The 19,476-nt window shown below is 36.4% G+C and overlaps 1 protein-coding gene across 2 annotated transcripts; it reads right to left on the bottom strand.

Moving 5' to 3' along the window:
• Positions 1–12,453: 12,453 nt before the first annotated feature.
• Positions 12,454–19,476, bottom strand: LOC141607215 (serine/threonine-protein kinase MHK). Of its 2 annotated transcripts, none has more exons than XM_074426577.1 (18): positions 19,279–19,476; positions 17,957–18,358; positions 17,408–17,486; positions 16,774–16,842; positions 16,557–16,646; positions 16,153–16,291; positions 15,916–16,018; positions 15,763–15,815; positions 15,533–15,599; positions 15,223–15,331; positions 15,061–15,126; positions 14,888–14,956; positions 14,756–14,816; positions 14,552–14,656; positions 14,004–14,038; positions 13,861–13,906; positions 12,935–13,010; positions 12,454–12,787 (listed from the first exon to the last, which is right to left on the bottom strand). In XM_074426577.1, exons 2-18 carry the CDS (start codon positions 17,962–17,964, stop codon positions 12,658–12,660), a joined length of 1,305 nt encoding a protein of 434 aa, XP_074282678.1. In that variant the 5' UTR covers positions 17,965–18,358; positions 19,279–19,476; the 3' UTR covers positions 12,454–12,657. The 2 variants fall into 2 exon arrangements, with proteins under 2 accessions (XP_074282678.1, XP_074282681.1); XM_074426580.1 differs by having other exon boundaries at positions 12,454–12,723.

Below are 19,476 nucleotides of genomic sequence, written 5' to 3'. Positions count from 1 at the left end.
TTTTTATTTTAGTCTTTTTCTTAGTTTAAGGAACATCTATTCCTTAAACTCTTCTCATATTCTACTTGTAGTTTCCTCTTATGCGCAGGTCACAGGGTGGTGAATTAAGACCATTAGATCGTGAGATCGAAAGGACTTTGCGTGAGTTGAGACGATCATCTAGAGTATTTCCGACAGAGGAAGAGCTGAGTACTCTGTCCAGTTATTACGAGAACGAGTTATTTGAGGAGGATCCACCTTCGTCTCCTATTTCTACTTCTTCAGCTGAGACCGTTACATCTCCAGTTATGGCTGAAGAAGCAAGTTTAGCCAGTCACTCCGAGCCAAAAGCTGAGAATCTCTATAAGGGATTCGCGTTGCCAGCCGGGACGGAAAGAAAATTCGAACCGAAACCGTCTTACATTAACTTGGTTGAGAGAAACCAATTTGGGGGAGCTGCAAATGAAGATGCAGCTAAACATATGGAGACATTCATTGACTACTGTTGTTCCATACCCCCACCAGCAGGTGTGACCCAGGACCAGGTAAAAGAGACGATGTTCATATTCTCGCTTCGTGATGCTGCTAGGGAATGGTACCGAGATCTGGATCGAGCTGCTAACGGGATTACTGATTGGAATTCGCTGGCCCTAGCATTTTATAAGAAATATTTCTCTGCATCGAAGACCAATGCGATTAGAGCTCAGATCACAAGCTTTAAGCAGGGTCCTGATGAAGATTTTCATGAGGCATGGGTCCGTTTCAAGAGACTGGTGCGAACTATTCCGCTCCATGGGTTTGAGAAATGGTTTCTGTGCAACCAATTCTATAATGGTCTTTATGATGATCAGAGAGCTATCCTAGATGTTGTAGCTAATGGGAGATTTCAAGAAAATAGCGGTGAGAAAAAGGGGTGGGAAATCATCGATGACCTGGCCACCCATAAAGCTGAGCATGGGAATTCTAGAGGAAATCAGAGAAGATCAGCTGAATCTCCTGTTGTAGCTGCAATAGAGGCCCTTACTGCGAGATTCGACAAGAAAGATTTTGGGGGATCCCAAAAAGGTGGTATATATAAAGTTAATGCTGTTTCAGACGGTCCTTTTACATGCAAAAGATGTGGAGGAGAGGGACATGTTTCGGAGTTTTGTACTAGTTCGAATGAAACATGTGCTACCTTTCAACACTTTAGGCAGACTTGTACTTATCTCGACCCCTCTAATGTCCACCCCAATTTGAGGTAGACTAACCAGAATGTCCTTAATCCGGGTCCACCACCGCAGCAGCAGCAGAATTATGTGCCCCCTCATAAGCAGCAGCAGTATCAAAAGCCTCCCTATGTGCCTCAGCAGCAGCAATTTCAAGGTTCTGATATTTCTGAATTGAAAAACATGATTCAGAATTTGTCGGGTTTGTTGCAAAAGAAGTCTCTAGCTAGAGAGACTTCTACAAAAATGTTGGAGAGTCAAATTGCCCAATTGGCAAGCAAAAGTGCAACTAGAGCTCCGGGGCATTTACCGTCGCAGCCGGATCAAAAAGAGACTCTAAATGCGATTACTTTGAGGAGTGGGTCTACCCTTGATGGGCCCGCTATGGTCGAAGATGTTACTGAAAAAGATGAGGCGGAACCGAGTAAGAAAAAGGCTGGAATGAACAGTAGCAAGAAAAAGACGATCATCAGGTACATCAATCGATCGACTGACATACCTGGTCGATCGACCAGCTCGGGTAACAGTGAAGCTTCTGGTCCTGCGGAAGTCAGTCGATCGACTGACTTACATGGTCGATCGACTGAAGATCCTGCTGATTATGAACCTTTTCGTCCTCCAATGCCAGATAACTTGAGGGACTACTTATTTCGGGGTACGACGACTCCGAAATTATCGAGGCAAGATCCAAATGCTGATGGGTCAGTTCCGGTTCCAAAGTATGATCCTACGACGGTTAATGGTTCATTCCTGAGACGGTCTAAAGAAGGTTCGAGCTATAACAAGGATAAAGTAGTGGATTTTCAGCCTAAGTCCACTGATGCCGGTATGAGAGACCTAGAGGAGAGGGCTAAGTTTCTTCTTACAGCCCTTTATCCAGAGAGATTGGTGCCGACAAAGGAACGGGTATCGTTTAACAAGTTTGAAAATGTTATTCGTAGTTTAAATGTGCAAGTTCCTTTCTTAGAATTAGTTAATCAAGTGCCTGCTTACATGAAATTTATGAAGCAGCTGTTGTCTAAAAAGAAGTCACTTGATACTGTGCAATTTGTCGCACTAACTGAGGAGTCATGTTCCTATTTGACTCATACTGCGCCTCATAAGCTAGAAGACCCAGGTAGTTTTTCAGTCCCATGTAATATTGGCACCTTTTCTATTGAGAAGGCTTTGTGTGACCTAGGGGCCAGTATTAATGTTATGCCTTTGAGTCTTGCTAAGAAATTGAGATTGACCAAATTTGCAGTTACTAACATGACAGTACAGATGGTTGATCGTTCTGCGGTCCAGCCCATAGGAGTCTTAGAGGATATCCCTGTGCAAATAGGAAAGTTCTTTTTCCCAGTTGACTTCGTTGTGCTAGATATGCCCGAGGATGCTCACATTCCTATCATTTTGGGTAGACCATTTCTGCACACTGCTGGTGCAGTTATAGATGTTGGCTCAGGGACATTGACCTTTAAAGTGGGAAAACAGTCCATTGTTTTTGCCCAGACCTATAAGAAGAAGGATGCCATGTACCCAGTAACTTGAAATGTAGCTAAATCTTATGTTGTGTTGCCTGATATGCCTGCCCCTATGCCTATTTCTGCTATAACACCACTGCCCCAGTTTGGGAGCAAAATGGAGGAAGATCCTTCTGTTTTGACTGTTGCAGGGGGCTGGTTTAGGGAAGTTAGAGCCGCATGTTGCTCCAGTTGTGAAGGAGCCAATCGTTCAAAGAGGCGGTCTAGGATGTCTTAGCTATGGCACAGATGAGGAGCCTGATGAGGAGCCAGTCAAGGTGACGGAGTCCGATTTGGATTTTGACGAGCCAGACGAGGTCATTGATTGGGAAGATGTTAGAGATGCTAATCCGTTGAGTTCTGCGGATATTGGAGTCGGTAGGAGCCCCGCTGAGGAGATGAGCACTGTAGAGGCTACTTCTTGCAGTCAGAAGCCGAGCAAGTGGGCCATTCCGTGGCCATTATTGATCAACTATTAGTTGATTAAGACTTTATTTAGAAAAACACTTTATTGCTTTGGTTTGCGCGAGACGTTGCTTTAATAAGTTTGCTTAGGATTTAAAGACTTTAGACTGTTACTTTGGGTTTTGCGCAATTTTGGGCGCGTTATTATGTGTATTTGCAGGTTCATAGACCATATTAGCTCAATTTATTGAGCTAATTCGAAGAAATCAGAAACTTACAGCAGGTATCTCGGTCGATCGACTGGCTTTTATGGTCGATCGACTGAGCCGCGACACCAGGGACTTCTGTTCCTGTCACCCTGGTCGATCAACTGGCTGGTATGGTCGATCGACCGCCTTCGCTGCTGTACCTGTTCACGATCATTCCCCTGCTGTGTTTGGTCGATTTGCGGAGTTGAGGGAGTCTTTTCTCCACTTTATTCTCCGATTCATTTCTGTTTTCTTCTGTTTTTCTTATTTTGCACATAATTTTGCGTTTCGTAAATTGCTTTCTCGGAATTACGCGCGGTACTTTTGTTTCTTTTCAGGTACTTATGGTGGCACTGCTGGCTACCGAAACCTCCTAGCTCACGCTGGTTTGGGGAGGTTTCTTGCTGCGCTTAAAGTCTTGTGAGTTTCCGAGTCCTTCTTTTATGCCAATTTTAGTTATAATTCCGCAAATCCCAATTTCCTTTGCTTGTCTTTCATTATATGATTTTTTACAATGGGGACATTGTGTGATTTGGTTTGGGGAAGGGTTTTGCGTCGCATTCATTCTGTTTTGCATTCACGTTTACATTTTTGTCTTGCATTGTTGTTTATTTTCCTCTTATATACAGAAATTTCAAAAAAATTGAAAAATTTCAAAAATTCAAAAAATATCACGTTTATTTTAGCATGTAGGTCGAGTCGGAACGGTAGTATTTCAATGATGACATTGCATTTTCATCTGTTTATGCGTAAGCCGTGCTCATTAACATGTTATTAGTAGAATCATATATGCATAGTCTACGAGTTTTCATTAAATATTTTGCTGAACTTGAGACTTGACTTAGATTTTTGGCAAACTACATTATATTTCTGAGGCTTAGAGCTTATAACTGGTAACATTCACGACCGGTTTATCTAGGAATGTGAGTAGTACTCCTTATGAGACATGTTATATCAATATGCATAAATATGAACTTAATCTGCTTAATACCTGTATGCATTCGGGTTCGTGGTTAGTTGACACATGTGGAAGAGGCCACCCTTTTATTCATTTGTCCCATGAGCTCCACACTGCCAAAAATAGCCTTTTTGTCCCGTTAACTACATCCTACATTTAGCCTGCCCTTGTCAAGTTAGTAGTTTATGTTTTTGGGATTGTTATTTCATTTTTGGTAGCTAATGCTCATTTTGAGATGATGTTGGGAAGATGAAAAAGGAAAAGAAAAGAGAAAAAAAAAAAAAAAAAAGAACAAAAACAGAACAGAACAGTGTTCGACAAAAGAGCAAAATCCAGGCGATCGACTGACCATCTTGGTCAATCGACTGAAGCCTGAGAAAAGAAAATTCGAAAAAATCACATGGTTGAAGTTTTGAGTAGATGGTGATTTTATTCCCATGTTTTATTATTATCATTTGGGGAATTAAGTTTGTATGGAGAATGTGAGATTAGTGCTTACTGTTAGCACCGACTTTATCGTTTAATCTTGAGCAAGAAGTTGGATTGATTTATTAATTTGGTTCCCTTAGTTACTAGCTTGGTTTTTAACTCTGTTTTTACCAAATTCGTCTTAGCCCCTTCTTACCCATACCTCACATATCCATATTTACCTAGGCATGTGTCATGGTCATTAATGGTTGGAATGCATATGTACGGTTGTAGAGATTATTTTCATATTAGATTACAGGCATGTTCTTATAGATCGTAGTTAGGTGAGTGTCATTACAAAATTACTTCTTTCTATCTTTTACATATACTCGCCCGTATTTATTGTGTGATTTGAGCGACTCGTGAGTGTCCATAATGATAAGTCTCTATAGTTTGGTTTTGAGTTTTTAACGACTACATAACTCGTTTGCATGATTCATATTGCTAATTGATTGTTAGTTGTTGCATTAAACTGGTTTAGGCTTTGCAGGTTGCATTTCGCTCTGAGATTGAAATCGTTCCAATTAGGTTTTAGGATCGAGTCTAGTTCTTGCTTGGGGACAAGCAAGGGTTTGGTTTGGGGAAGTTTGATGCGTGTCATTTATATGATGCTTTACGCCTTATTTTACACGCATTTCAGAGCTCAAATATGTAGTTTATGCTACTATTTTCCCTATTTCCGTCTACTTTCGTGTTTTTGTATAATATTGCAGAAATGTGAAGAATCCAGCGGAACTCGAGCCGAATCCGTCCCTAAGTTCTTAGCATTGCATTTGACATGAAGTAGTGACTCGAGAGATGAACTTGGTGCGCATTTCAGGGCCTGAAAGATATATTTGCGAGAGTTTCAGAAGCGAATTACCAGCTACAGTGGTCTATAGACTGACCTATGTGGTCTATAGACTGTCAGAATGTTGAACAGAAGTCTGCAGGAAAGAGAGGCAGTCGATCAACTGGTCTCAGTGGTCAATCGACCACCCCACGATCTGACGCGCAAGATAAAATTAGAATTCCGAAGCCCATTGTAATTAGGTTTTAGGAATAAAGTTACGTAAGACTATCTATATAACGTAACCTGAGGTTTTCAGAAGGGACATCGAATTAATTAGGGTTCAATACAGAGAGAAGTTGAACTTTTGATTATTTCATTAGTTTAGATTAATTTTTCGTCAATAAAGTTTCCTTTTGCATTGGGTTCGATCTTTTCTCTTCAATTCTTCTTTACGGTATTCTCTGTTCCTTTGTTCAATTTCGTTGCTTTAATTCTTCCGTAGTCTAGAATTGCTAGTTTAGATTTCCCAAAGCCAAATTATCGTTTCATGTTAGTTATTTATTTAGTTAATTTAATTATGAGTTTGATTGCTTTATTTGTTAATTTTATTGCTATTATTACCACCATCATGAGTAGCTAAATCCTTTGTGTTAAGATGTAGGGGATCTGTAGGTTAGACGGCTTCGACTTAGGCGACCTGTTATCGGACTCTGGTCGATCGACCGCCGCGTGTTAGATTAGTTGCGTCTTATTTAATTTAATTGCTATATTCGATGAATCGAGTGCACGCGACTAGTTGAATGCTTAGAAATTGACCGACCCGACAGATCGAAAGATGGGGAGGGAAATAGACTACTTAATTAAGACGACTAAATTAATAAGATCGAGAGGTAAGTTAATTTAGGCTTTAAGTATCATTAATCAAGAACGAAAATTAGTATTAGTGAGACTTAGGGACCCGTAGCTGAGGCCAAAAGGTTGCTACTTGTTAAATTGGACCGAAAGGACTTTTTACTTTCCCGTCTAACATGCTTAAAACAGTTTACTTAGAGTTGCCGCCGTCAAAACTATAGTGAACCGACCATCTTAGCATCCTTTTTAATATTTGATTTCATCCGTTTTCTTTAATCACTCATTTATTTGTTTTAGTTTAATTTCAAATTTGATTGCCTTTAGTTATAGAATGTTTAAAACCCCCCCCCCCCCCCCCCCCCCCCACACACACACACACACACACACACACAATAGTAGTAGTTTGGATTATAAATTTATCTTTGATACTCCACGACGGTATCACTTGTCTCACCCAAACTTATAATCTCGCGTTGATGCCTTAAAGAATTGTTGATTATAGCCCAAACGATTGTTTTTTTTTTGTATATATATATGTTGATAGATTGATTTTTCTTTCTTTCTTTTTTGAGAAAGTCTCGTATAAAACCGTTTTACATGCAAAACCAATAAATAGAAGATACCATAAGTAGTTAGTTTAGGAATGTTTAACTCTACTAACTACCAATTTGACACTAATTCTTGTGTTCGTGTGTAAAACTGTAATTTCCTCTTTTTTTAGATGGAAAATATTAAATTGAACCTCATAAATATTTACCTACTTGATTAATATATCGTATTAAGATATTGAAATAAAGGAATGAAAAGTAGGTAATGAAAAAATTGGTTTTGCTGAAAACTGATGCATTATATACGTCAGTTTCTTTCAAGAACTGACGCAAATAGCTTGACTATAGGACAAAAATGGATTCCCGCCAAAATTAAGTACTTTTTGCATCAGTTTTTATAGAACCGACGTAAATCGACTGACGTAATTGGTGTTTTTTCTACTAGTGCGAATAGATGGCGAGTCGGGTGAGGTTTCATCTGTTCATCATCGGTATTCTTTTGTTTCACAAATTCTCATTATAGACGGACACTATCCGTCTATAACTATAGACGGATAGTGTCCGTCTTTAATGAGACGGACTGCTTTTGTTTTAAGTGATCGTTATACGTTCATCTAACACCCCGTCTCTGAGTTTCATTTACATGTGAGGATGCATTTAGGCTAAGATATATAATATGGCAATGTTAAAATTTTAATTTTCTTATTAGTTAGGTTGTATAATGACGTGGCATTATATTACAGTCGAACAATGGTAGAAACATGAACTAGTCTTTTTGGTTGGAGGAGAACACATGGCCAGCAGCATCCCTCGAGTGAACTTTTGCCAACCTTATGTGCCCTCTGGCCCCATTGTGTGGTAATATGAATTTGTGTTATGCTTATGTAGTCATGTTCGATGCACCTCAAAAATTCTTGTTCCTTTTGAAATTGGAAGAACCGTACTCCTTACACTCAAGTATTTATAATATTATATTTAATAGATTGTCTTTTAATATAAGGAGGACGATTCTCTTGAAAGACACACAATTTTTCAAACTTTAGTACTCCACATACGGTTTAGTATAAAGAGCAGTACCTTCTATCGAGTATGTTATTCCCACACTCACTCAATTGTCGTACGTGTATCAGATACGTATCTTCCGATATAATACGACATTTTGACACTTTATTTTAGATTAAAAAATCGAAAATGTTTGCACAAAATAGCCGTATATAATACTTCGTCATCGTATCGTGTCAGATACTTGCAGACGAGTCAAAGTAACATAGCCTCCTATTAATTTCAAATTATATATTCATTTTTTAAAGTCAAATTTTGTTAAATATTGACATCAATTATATTTAGTTAAATTTTAAAAATTTAAATATAAAATTGACATATTTATGTTTAATATTACAAGATCGAAAAATTATAATTTCTACACAAAAAAAATATATAAATGAAAAAAAGGAGTCAAAGTGTCATCTCATAGACCGTGAAAAGTCAAATGGGTAGTTTGAAAAGCGTAGAAGTAGACCTGTTAAACGGGTCGGAAGGGTTGGGTCCCTGGTCGGGTGGAATACGGGTTGGGCCAAATACTGGTTGGGTCTACGTGTCTGGGGTCGGGTTAGGGTTAGAATACGGTCAGAAAAAATTTCCAGTGTTTTTTATTTTATCATTTTTATGCCTAAAAAACATCTCCCTTAAACTAAAAGAATAAGAGTTTTTTAAAACTTTCCCGCCTAAATGACTTGCTATAAATGTACTTTATTATAATATTATATTATATCTACAATTAGGGCAACTATTTTATGCAATCGATAATTTTATTCCGTTTAAAAACGGTAATATTTTTTCAATTTGTATGAACATATTGAAACGATTTTTTGATTTTGTTACATAAATGAAATTGTACTAATTATAGGTACGATGTGATAGAAATATTTCATTATTAATTTGAAACGAAACATGATGGCCACAAACATTTTTTTAGCAAATACGTTCTAATTAATTCTATTATTCTGTCTTTTGAAACAAACGTATTACAAGTTGAGAGTATTCATAGAATGTTTTTGTTTTTTACTTCTGAAACGAAAAACTTACAAATAATATACTATGTTTTCTTATCGTTTAACTTAATATCTATCTCTGCTCCATACTATTTAAATTTTGGTTAATTGTTTAAATTTTTTAATTTAACATATACATAAATATATTTATTACAACACATATCCTTTCTATTTTTAGCTTTTCATAAACACTCCTGCTCGAGCTACTCGGCTAACTCGGGTTTTTTGAAGAAGCCCTTCATTTGAAAAGAAAAATCAACACCCGATCTATGATGTAAAATATTTTTTTTATTCTTTATCTAATTGTATTTTCAATGTCATTCTTCACGTTTATATTATGCCTTTAGTGAACATAATGATATAACAACAATATTTTTTAAAATAAAGTTAATAAAGAAGTTTTAATAAAACCGACAATCTTATGCGGAGTATAAGTGTTGAACATTCTCTTTCCTACCTCTTAATAGTATATTTCTTAATTAAATTTGAAATTCTCTAATATCTCTATTTAAAAGTAAATTTTATAATTAAATTTCAATTGGAGTTATTACAGTGATAAAATCGTTAAATTCTCTAATATCTCTATCTAAAAAACCGCGCATTCGCGCGAGATCTGTACTAGTAGTACTTTATAATATTAATATCATTAATATTACAGTAATAGTTAATAATATAATTATATTTTTACCGTACTCGTATTAAAGCATTTAAAATAAAATTATTTAATATTTTTTTATTATTATCAAGATAAAAGTTCTAAATTAATTTGTCAAGTTAAATTATTAAAATAACGGATCATTTTTGTGAAATAATATTTTTGTGAAATGTTAATATTTAAAATATTCTATCTTTGACCCAGTCAGTTGGATCAACTTTCGACCCTAAAATAGCCAATCATTTCGAGTTGGGTCAATCAGTCGGGGGTCAAAATTTACGGGTCTTTGATCTTGAACTGAGTCGGGTGGGGTCGCGTATACAGGTCATGTCAACGGTTAAGTAGCGCAAAATCTTATTTCAGACGGGCACTTTTCCCGTCTGAAATAAGACCGACAAAATGTTGCCATATTTTAATAAAATGTAAGCAGTGAATCTACAAAATGTTATCACTAGAGGTGTCACTTTTTACCCTGAAAATAGTGAGAAAAATAATGGTAACATGTTATCAGAAAAATGCAAACATTTTACTGTCAAATGATAACATGTTGTCCATCTTATTTCAGACCAAAAGCAATGGTCTGAAGCAAGACGCACTGGTTAAATAGAAGGGGGGTATTTGCTTTCACTTCCCCATTTCAATTTGGTAGGTAATATGGAGGGTAACGTGTAAGTATAGGGCTCGTCGTACCGAATTAGGCATCTAGTTCGGTTTTTTTATGTGGTGATGGAATTTATGGGGTGTTTGGTTGGTATTATTGGAATAGATATTAATTCATTTCAATGTTTGGTTGGAGCATTTTGGAATGGGGTTAGATACTCAATGGATTCCAACTTCATTCCAACTCCTTAGAATTCTATACTTACCTCTTACCCATGGATTCAAACTCCATACCTTTATGTTTATTTTTCCAATGAACCAAACAAGTTTTGAAAGGTTTGGAGTTGGAACCCCATACTTTTATAGTTTCTCATCCCAATCCATTCCATTCCTAAGCAGCGAACCAAACGCCCCCTTAGTGTTTCGGATCGGAGTAATAAAATTTAATATTTTAAAGAACGGATTAATACGAGTATTTTCAATTTTTCCATAATTTCTCATTTTCTTGCGTAAAGGGATGACACTCATGAGTCATGACCGTGCCTACTACTTTGCTCCCGCTCCAACACTCAGGTTTCTAGTCAAAAACGAATTTGTTCGATCATCATCTATTACGCCAAAACAAGAACGACTTAGGAGCTCAATATCTTGTTTTTTGTAGCAAGCGTCGATTTAGTAGGTGATGGAGATTTACAAGTTTTACGACTATATTCCACAAGTGAGTCAAGACATGATCGACAAGAAATCGATTCTTAACAATATACTCCATATCTCCCATTGTACTTCCCAGCCAAGTAACTCCTGCATAATCAACGGGATTATATCGATAAGGATGACCGCCTACTTATAACTTAAGAAAACACTGCTCTATCCACGTTCCGGTTCTTCTGACTTAAGAAAACTAAATGATGCTTTGCTGAATCATGGGAACTGGGGGTTACAGGACTTCAAATTCCCCTTGCAGTTAGCTGGACAAGGGCTCGTGTAGTCATGTATGACACTCGAATATTTAAGTGTCCATCGGGCTAGAGACGACTTATTAAGAGCTACTTGTAAACAAGCAACGATCAAGTTACTACTACTCTAGCTAAGCCCAATCCCAAAGCATCTCAGGTAACATTTAGCATCCAAAATCCTGAAAAAACAAATGAGGTACAAGCTTTTACCACATTACATATAAGCTTAGTTAAATTTGAGTTTTAACGGAAAAAAAATTAAAATCTACTGTAACTTATAAACTTATAAGCTCAGAAAAAATTTGAGAAGTGTCGCTTGTAGTCTTCCTGTCCAATGTGTTTCTACAGAAAAGTAAATAGATGCCTGTAAACTTCTACAGCATGCAAACCTTCGGGTGCCATGGATTTCCATTTCCTTATTTGAGCAATGTCGATCTGACAATCTCTGCTACTCGATGACCCCACGACACCAAAAATAAAGAGGTGATTTCAGAATGAGGATCGATCCACAATTAAAAAGGGGTTTCCAGTACTACATGCCTTCATACTGGTCTCTTCATAGATCATTTGGATTTTAACAGAAAATACCTACCTTTTATTTTTTATTTTTTATTTTTTATGGAGTAAATTTTCCAATTTATAAAATACCCAAAGTATTTTCCATGTACCGTAAAAAAAAAATGAAATTAAGTTAAGTGATTAAACTTAGAAATTCACCATTATTTCGCTAGCTCAAATGTAGCTTTTAACAACATTACAATTTATTAACAAACCGTCTCTCCGGAGACCTACCTTTTATTTTCTTACTACCGCTTAAGTTAGAAAGTTTCACAAATTTCATTGATAAAAACCAGTTGTAGAAGGCAACGCATTAGTTTGTGAATAATTAATACTACTAAGGAAATGTGATACGCAATGATTTCGCATGTGCTAGTGACTTGATGTGCACGACACAGAGTCATTCACACCTTGCACATTAGCTGTAGATATGTGTCATACTCGTGATCTCAAATCCCTCAATGCATAAGCGCCAAGTGTTCCGATTCTTTTTCAACCGGAATTACCTTATTGGGTACGATAAGGGATGACAATGAGGGGAATCTAGACCGGAATCTATTTTATCCAAACCCAATCATTCAAGCCTTGTGTAAATGTACAAATTTGATCAAAATCCGACTCATATTATCCAAACCTCATCTTTCAAGCCTTGTGTAAATTTGATCCAAATCCATAATACGAACTGAAATCATATTGAAAGAGTCGACACTGAACAGTGATCCTCTTTAAATTTATATTTCGTCTCAAAACTGCTTTAAATAATATTCACAAATTGCTCCAAGGAGCTTTGATCACTGTGATCTTAGCGACGATTATTTGCGACAGAAAATAAGAAAATTAAATGAAATAATTACATTTCTATGAGCCCTAGGCGTTAAATAGAGGGCAAAAGAAGAGTCAGGCGTGATGACTTTGCGGATAAAAGGAGGAACCCGCAAACAGCTGGCCGTCTAAAATACCTGGCTGCATAGAAGTAAACCCAAAACCTCCTGAATGTGGAATTCCAATTGGAGTGCGCCCAATCGAACTGGCGATTAAAAAAAACAAAACAAAAAAAAAAACACAACTCAACTAGTGAAATTTTTGGAAACGAAAACACATTTATCACTCAACAACATCCTAAAGAAACTCGGAACTGAACGTTGCACTCAATAAGATGTGCACATTTACCAACCTGAATGAAAGTGACAAAGAAGGATCGACCGGAGTATTCATTCCATTCCTGCTAGGTGAAAAGAGTGACCAGAAAACTGGAACAGAACAAAAAGTCATTTGTCAGCTTTTAAGTACAGGAAAAGGTCAAGAAAGAAGTTTCTGACATACATCAACAGAACATTATTTCAGACATGGCAAAACGGGTTATTCGTGTAGGGTCAAAATGAGAGGGGTTTACTTTTGAGGGTAAGGGTGCGGATCAAATAAGATTCGGGTTTTTGAACAAGACAACAACAACAACATTACCCCAGTACCTCAATGGCTCCCGCAAATTGCGGGGTAAGGGGGGGTCGGATGTACGCAGCCTTACCCTTGTGCTAGCAACACAAAGAGGTTGTTTCCGAATGACCCAAGATGGAAATTGCATCGAGAACTGCATCGAAGGACCGCTACTTCACAAAAGAAAGAACCGCAGCCACTCCACTTCTTATGAACAAGATAATACTTTTTTACCCAATATTATGAGATGATACTTTTTTTTTTTTACCAAATATATCTAACTTATGGTGTGCTACTCCACTTGCATCCCTATCGCAAGCCAAGTCAAGAAAACCGCCGAAGCTACTGCAAATATGAAAACTCCATGTTTCTTAAGCAACGTCATTTATAGTAAATTGTGATTCGTATCAACTATCAAGCACCCGAAGGTATCGTACTATCGCATAACTAATTTGAGTTTGAGTGCATTTGAAATTTTAAAAGAAACATTGGAACATTTTACTAATTTCTTTAAATCGATGAAGATAATTTTTAACTCGGCAGTATATTACTTTCTAATAGTAATATCTTAATATGCCTTGCCATCCATTCAGCAGACCGTCCACTCAGAAATAAGGTCTAGGTAAGTATAATAATACTAAATTAATTACTAGAGAGGAGAAATACCCGACTGCTGAGGATGATCCTGAAAATTGGAGCAGAAAAATATATCCTGCAAGCAACGCAAGTTTATGTTCACGACTTAAGAGCTCTAGCAGAAGGTAGCTAAACACATATAAGAAATTTGAGGACTAGGATAATTTGCTAACCTGCCGTGCATTCCCAGTAACAGTATGTCCCATTTCTGCAGACAAAATAACATCACTGGTCTTAGAATTTTTAGATAAAAATTTGAAGCAAGATGTGCAAGAACATTACAGAGTTGGTGTAAAGAGAGTAAAAGGACATAAAAATTCGGAAAACTTTTTTAAATGAGGGCCAAGAAGAATTTAAATGGGAGAAAAAAGTGCAAAGAAAAATCATCATCCGCATAATACCTCCCCCTAAACCTCGAATCCTCTCTCATTACGCAATGTTTTCAATAATCTTTAGTAATCCCATATCAATTCAATCATCATGTCATCATGTGTTTCCAATTTATAGTACATAAATAAACACTTCTCCAACCAGAAAATTATGGAAGTAAGACGACAATTATCCAACCAGAGAGTGGCGGACAAATATTTCCTTGTCTACACAATGTAAAGCACAAATGGTAGAAAAAAAGAAAGGAAACAAACTTCCTCAGGATAACAGTTCTGATAAAATCAAGAAAATTACATCATGATCTACCTTGTTTTTTAGTAGGATCTGTTACCTATATTTGAAACACTGGGGTTCACTGCCAAACTCAAGCCGAGAAAGCAATCATCAGACTTGCTGTCAAAGTCCCACAAGTTCAGTTCAAGGTTTGGCTTTGTTTCTGTCAAATAAAAGGTTGAGTATGACAAATGTTCTCGAAAAAACAAAGTTTTGGATAAGTTAAGAGTTAAGACAAAATCAGCCCATAAGCATAGCTTACTTGAATTGTCTTGCTTATTTTGAAAGGGTTCTTGAATTGAGCGAGTGACCGGTGTAGTTACCTGTCATATTCTCAAATAAGGTGGATGTATTTTCTATCAAATTGAAACAAAAAGTGATTTGATTCACATACATGGAAAAATGGGTGCTGTAGAGCCTGTTCTGCAGTTGGCCTCTTACGCGGATCCCATGAGCAAAGACGCTGAAAAGACACTTACATTCACATAAGTGGTCAAACTAAAAAGCAACAATACTCTTAAAAGGATTCCAAGATAAACAGCAAAGTCTACAGATAACAGGACATACAGAGATCAGATCAATAGCTTCCCAGCTAGCATTTGGGATGAATTCAGACAAATTGGCAGGCAAAATCTGCACATTGAATATAATAATCTGATTATATGAATATGCGACCAATTACTGCATAATTGGTAAATTGGTAAATATGAAGTCATCAACATATCTCACTTCTGAATAGCTAATATTGATTAGTTGTGTTATGTTCTTTGCTTCAGGGAAAGCAGCGCAATCTGGGGCACCAAGAACATAGCATATCTTGTATAATTGATCTATTTCACTGCTCGAAAGAAAAAAAATCTCATCAGTTACTCTAGGCACACTACACACAACTATTTCAGACAGAGAACTTCATCCATGATTATTTTTTTTGCGGAGTGTAGAAAGAGGACGGGTTTTAGTAGCAAAGTAGTAAAAATCTACGGAGAGTACTTTGACACCTCATTTACGTTCAGAATAAAAAGCTTGCAATATACATTACCTTTCTCCAGGGAAAATTGGACATGAGGTGAAAAGTTCAGCAAGTATTGCACCCACTGCCCACATATCTGCAACGATAAGAATTTCAGCAGCGAAAAACGAAAAACATGCAGTCACTGCCACAGACTATTTACACTATTCAGGTTTGTCCCCTTTACTGAGTACAACCGATTTTGAAGGAGGGACCCTCTTCCTCAAATTCAGACTAGGATGGAAGGGAACAGAACATACCAATTGCAGGTGTGTAGTATGAGGACTGTAACAGAACTTCTGGGGCCCGATACCTGGAAATAAAATCATAATGAGAGTAAATAGAGAGCTTAAACTCAGTGCACATGCAATTGCAATCAAGCATCTATAGACAGGGAGAAGCAGAAAACTCACCACCGTGTTGAAACATAATCAGTATACGGAGGCATGGATGAGACTTCCCTCACGAGTCCAAAGTCGGCAATTTTGATCACGTCATTTGTCACTAGCAGATTTTCTACGAAAAACAATACAAAGATAAAAGGTTAAAATATTCGAAGACACAGCTATACATACAAAGGTACACCTACGACCTAACATATGCGCAAGTGCAATGAGTATCATGCCCACAAGTCATGTCTGTAAACGTACCAGGTTTTAGATCCCGATGGAAGTATCCATTATTATGCATGTGTGCAAGTCCTTGAAGAACTTGAACTAAGAAGTTTCGTATCTCCTCTTCAGAGAATGGTCTATGCCGCTCCTTTATTTTCTGATATAGATTAAGTTCCTGTAGATTGTCGAGAAAATTCAGCACAAGACAAATCAAGGGTTAGTATCAGCATCGACATAAAAGATACCTAGCACCTAGAAATTCCTCATAGTTTATCATGCAAAAGGTTACAATAATGGTTATTTAAATAAGTATCTATAGTGAAAAAATGAAACCAACAGAAGCAAATATTTTATAAGATATTGATGCATAGTCAAGTCAGTATCTGAAAAATGAAATAATTATTAAAACCTAAACATGGAAATGAAACTTAGATTCTCACCATATATTCAAATATGAAGAACAACTCGTTGTGTTCTCTGACAACTTCTTTCAACTTTATGATGTTGGGATGACTCAATCTACGCAAAGACTGCAAAAGAATAACAAGAGAACCTTATCAGGGTACAAGGCACAACTGTAGCAATAATGTACACCGCACCATAATCGCAAGATTCACAACTCACAGTAATCTATCTCACATAAGTAAAAACAATTACCTTTACTTCTCTCAAATTTACACATTCTTCCCAATAATAAAACTCTCTCTTCATTTTTTTGACAGCAACCTGCAAGTAAATGATCTGTACGTCAATCGACTGTTTATGTTCACAAACCCAAAAAAGGAGGAGGCAAAGCTCCACATAAAGCACACTGGACTGAATGGAGACATGAGATAGCATACATAAATCAGACAACTATTTTAAGACGGTGTTTCAGTATGCACTATCAGAGTACAAACAATTATGTGAAGGACTTTCGATATTATCTAGAGATGAAAGCTTCTAATTTACAGCACAAGAGTTTTCATATTACAGATTTACAGAGAACACTAACAACGAGAAAGTATCAGTAAAAATAAATCTCAGATTTAATTTATATTAGTAGGTGCATGAATAACATTTCACTTGCAATAATGTAAACATATCTCAACGAACTCAGTCATAACCAGATCATTCTATCATCCGCGAACGTAATTTGAAATTACCTTGGTCGATATCAATTTTCTCAAGCAAAATAATTGAGCACAAACCCAAAAAAAAGGATTATAGAAATGGATTTCCTCATGTTTAAAAGTAATACAAAAAAGGGAACATGAAAGTTAAGAAGGAGCTAAATCAATTTATCTCTTACAATTTCGTAACTCTCCTTATTCACAGCCTTATATACAGTTCCGCAAGTTCCATCTCCAAGTTCTTTCAAAAGTTTATATCTGCAAAATACAATGAGGTGAAAAAAAATGTTGGGGAATCAAACACAACTATGATACTTACAGTTTTTCTCAATACTATCCATGTAGCTTCATATATTTGTCTACCAACACATACTACTGCATTGGTCACACTTGCCAAAGGCATTCAACTTGTCAACAGGGACACAAATAAAATAATGCTTTCAGAGAAACCACGCACTTAAGTTTGCCTCTAAAGCTCATTGTTCATATCTATCTTAATCCTTCAAGCTAATTACCACTCCTTGTTTGGATGGAGGGAAAGGGAGAACACAAAAAGGAAAGATTGGGGACAACAACAACGTCAGTACCCCAGTGCTTTAAGGGCTCAACAACAACATCGGCATTACCCCAGTGCCTCAAGGGCTCCCACAAATAACAAGGTGATACCCATAATGAAAATTGCATAACATAGAGAAAATTTGACTAGTACCACGGTCCAATTAGCTCACCTCTCCATTATTAAGGATTTGAGACAAGCTAAGATCAAAGCTATCAGTGGACCTCTAATAACCTCCAATCATAGGTTTCAAGAGCAACAAAGTGTTTCACACCCGATCGCTGAGGTAAATTATCGTTTATTTGAACCTCAAGAGAAGAAATGAAGTTGAGGGCACGATTTTCATCATACAAATTTACAATATCCAGCAAAAATTCTATCAACATCGCTTAGTCTCAGCCGCTACGAGCAAACTTGCACTCAGCTGGTACCATCTAAAACCCACCAGCAGCACCACAATTTATTTAAGAAAATACGACTTTCTCGTATACTTCAAAGAAAACTAGATAACCCAGCAATCAAATTCTTTTTCCATTTACTTCTAATTTTTCCCATCTGTCAAATACTGATACACCTGCAATTTTACAACAATAAAGTCATCAATTTTTCATTCATATTCATTTTTTGAACAATCCAAATAGTTGCTCATAACTCATTAGAGAAGAAAACTAAAGAGGCAGTTATACCATAAAGTCATACACACCAATATAATGATCAACAACCAGATAATTAATTTTCATACTCCACATGCAAAAAAAACTCCCAATAAATATAATTTACTCCCTCCGCCCCAGTCATTTGCTTACCTTTGATTAAAATACCTCTCGCGATGAATATAAAAGGTAAACAAATGACTTGGACGAAAACGGTACTTTACAACAACATAGCCTTAGTCCAAAAATAATTTTGGGTCGATTAACATGAATTATCATTCGAAACCCGTTAAGGTGACATAAAAATTTAATTTAATATTGCTGGAGTTCATATAAGATAGAAAATCATACATTTGAGTTGATAATCATGTTTCTTGTGTTCATACTATACAATTAATCATCAAAAATAAATGGAAGTATGAACATACAGTATGTGTTCAAACTCTGAAATTAATAAGAAAATTAAAAAAATCCAGGCAATTATCTAGTATTAACAGTAATTAAAAAGTAGAAAAAACCAGAAAATTGGATCGAATAACAGTCTTTATGACAAAAGAAAATTAGGGTACTGCAATTTAACATAAAAAATTAGCATTTAATCAAATAAAAACAAAATCAAGTTTTTCAACAAACAAAACTCTACCAAAACAATCAAAAAAATAAAGAACAAATTGCCAATTTCACATAAATTAAGCATTAATGAAAGAGGGAAAAACAAATTGAGCAAAAAAAATGATGCAAACACTAATTACAATTACAGATGAATAAACAAATAAAACAGGGGTAAAATAGATCAAAAAGATTATGAAAAATTGGGAATTGAAGTGAAGTAATAACTCACAATAAATAAATTGAAGCAGTAAAAAAATAGAAGGGGAAGAACAATGTAGAATAGAATTGGAGAAGTAAAGATGAGAGATAATGAAGAGAGAGAAAGATGAGGAGAATGAAGAGTTTTTAGAGAGAGAAAGCTATGGAGGATTGAAGAAGGGGATTCTTGTATTTGGCTTAAACTTCGCACCTTACTAATATTCTTGGT

This window comes from Silene latifolia, chromosome 1, assembly GCF_048544455.1.
Source record: "Silene latifolia isolate original U9 population chromosome 1, ASM4854445v1, whole genome shotgun sequence".
Taxonomy (NCBI): domain Eukaryota; kingdom Viridiplantae; phylum Streptophyta; class Magnoliopsida; order Caryophyllales; family Caryophyllaceae; genus Silene; species Silene latifolia.
This window is presented reverse-complemented; position numbering and strand designations above follow the sequence as displayed.

Excerpts from the sequence above, each read along its gene's own strand:
- LOC141607215 (XM_074426577.1), bottom strand. Across the intron at positions 16,292-16,556 it reads TCTTCATATTTGAATATATG|GAACTTAATCTATATCAGAA; the intron begins GTGAGAATCTAA and ends GACAATCTACAG. Across the intron at positions 14,039-14,551 it reads CCCCAGTGTTTCAAATATAG|AAATGGGACATACTGTTACT; the intron begins GTAACAGATCCT and ends TTTTGTCTGCAG.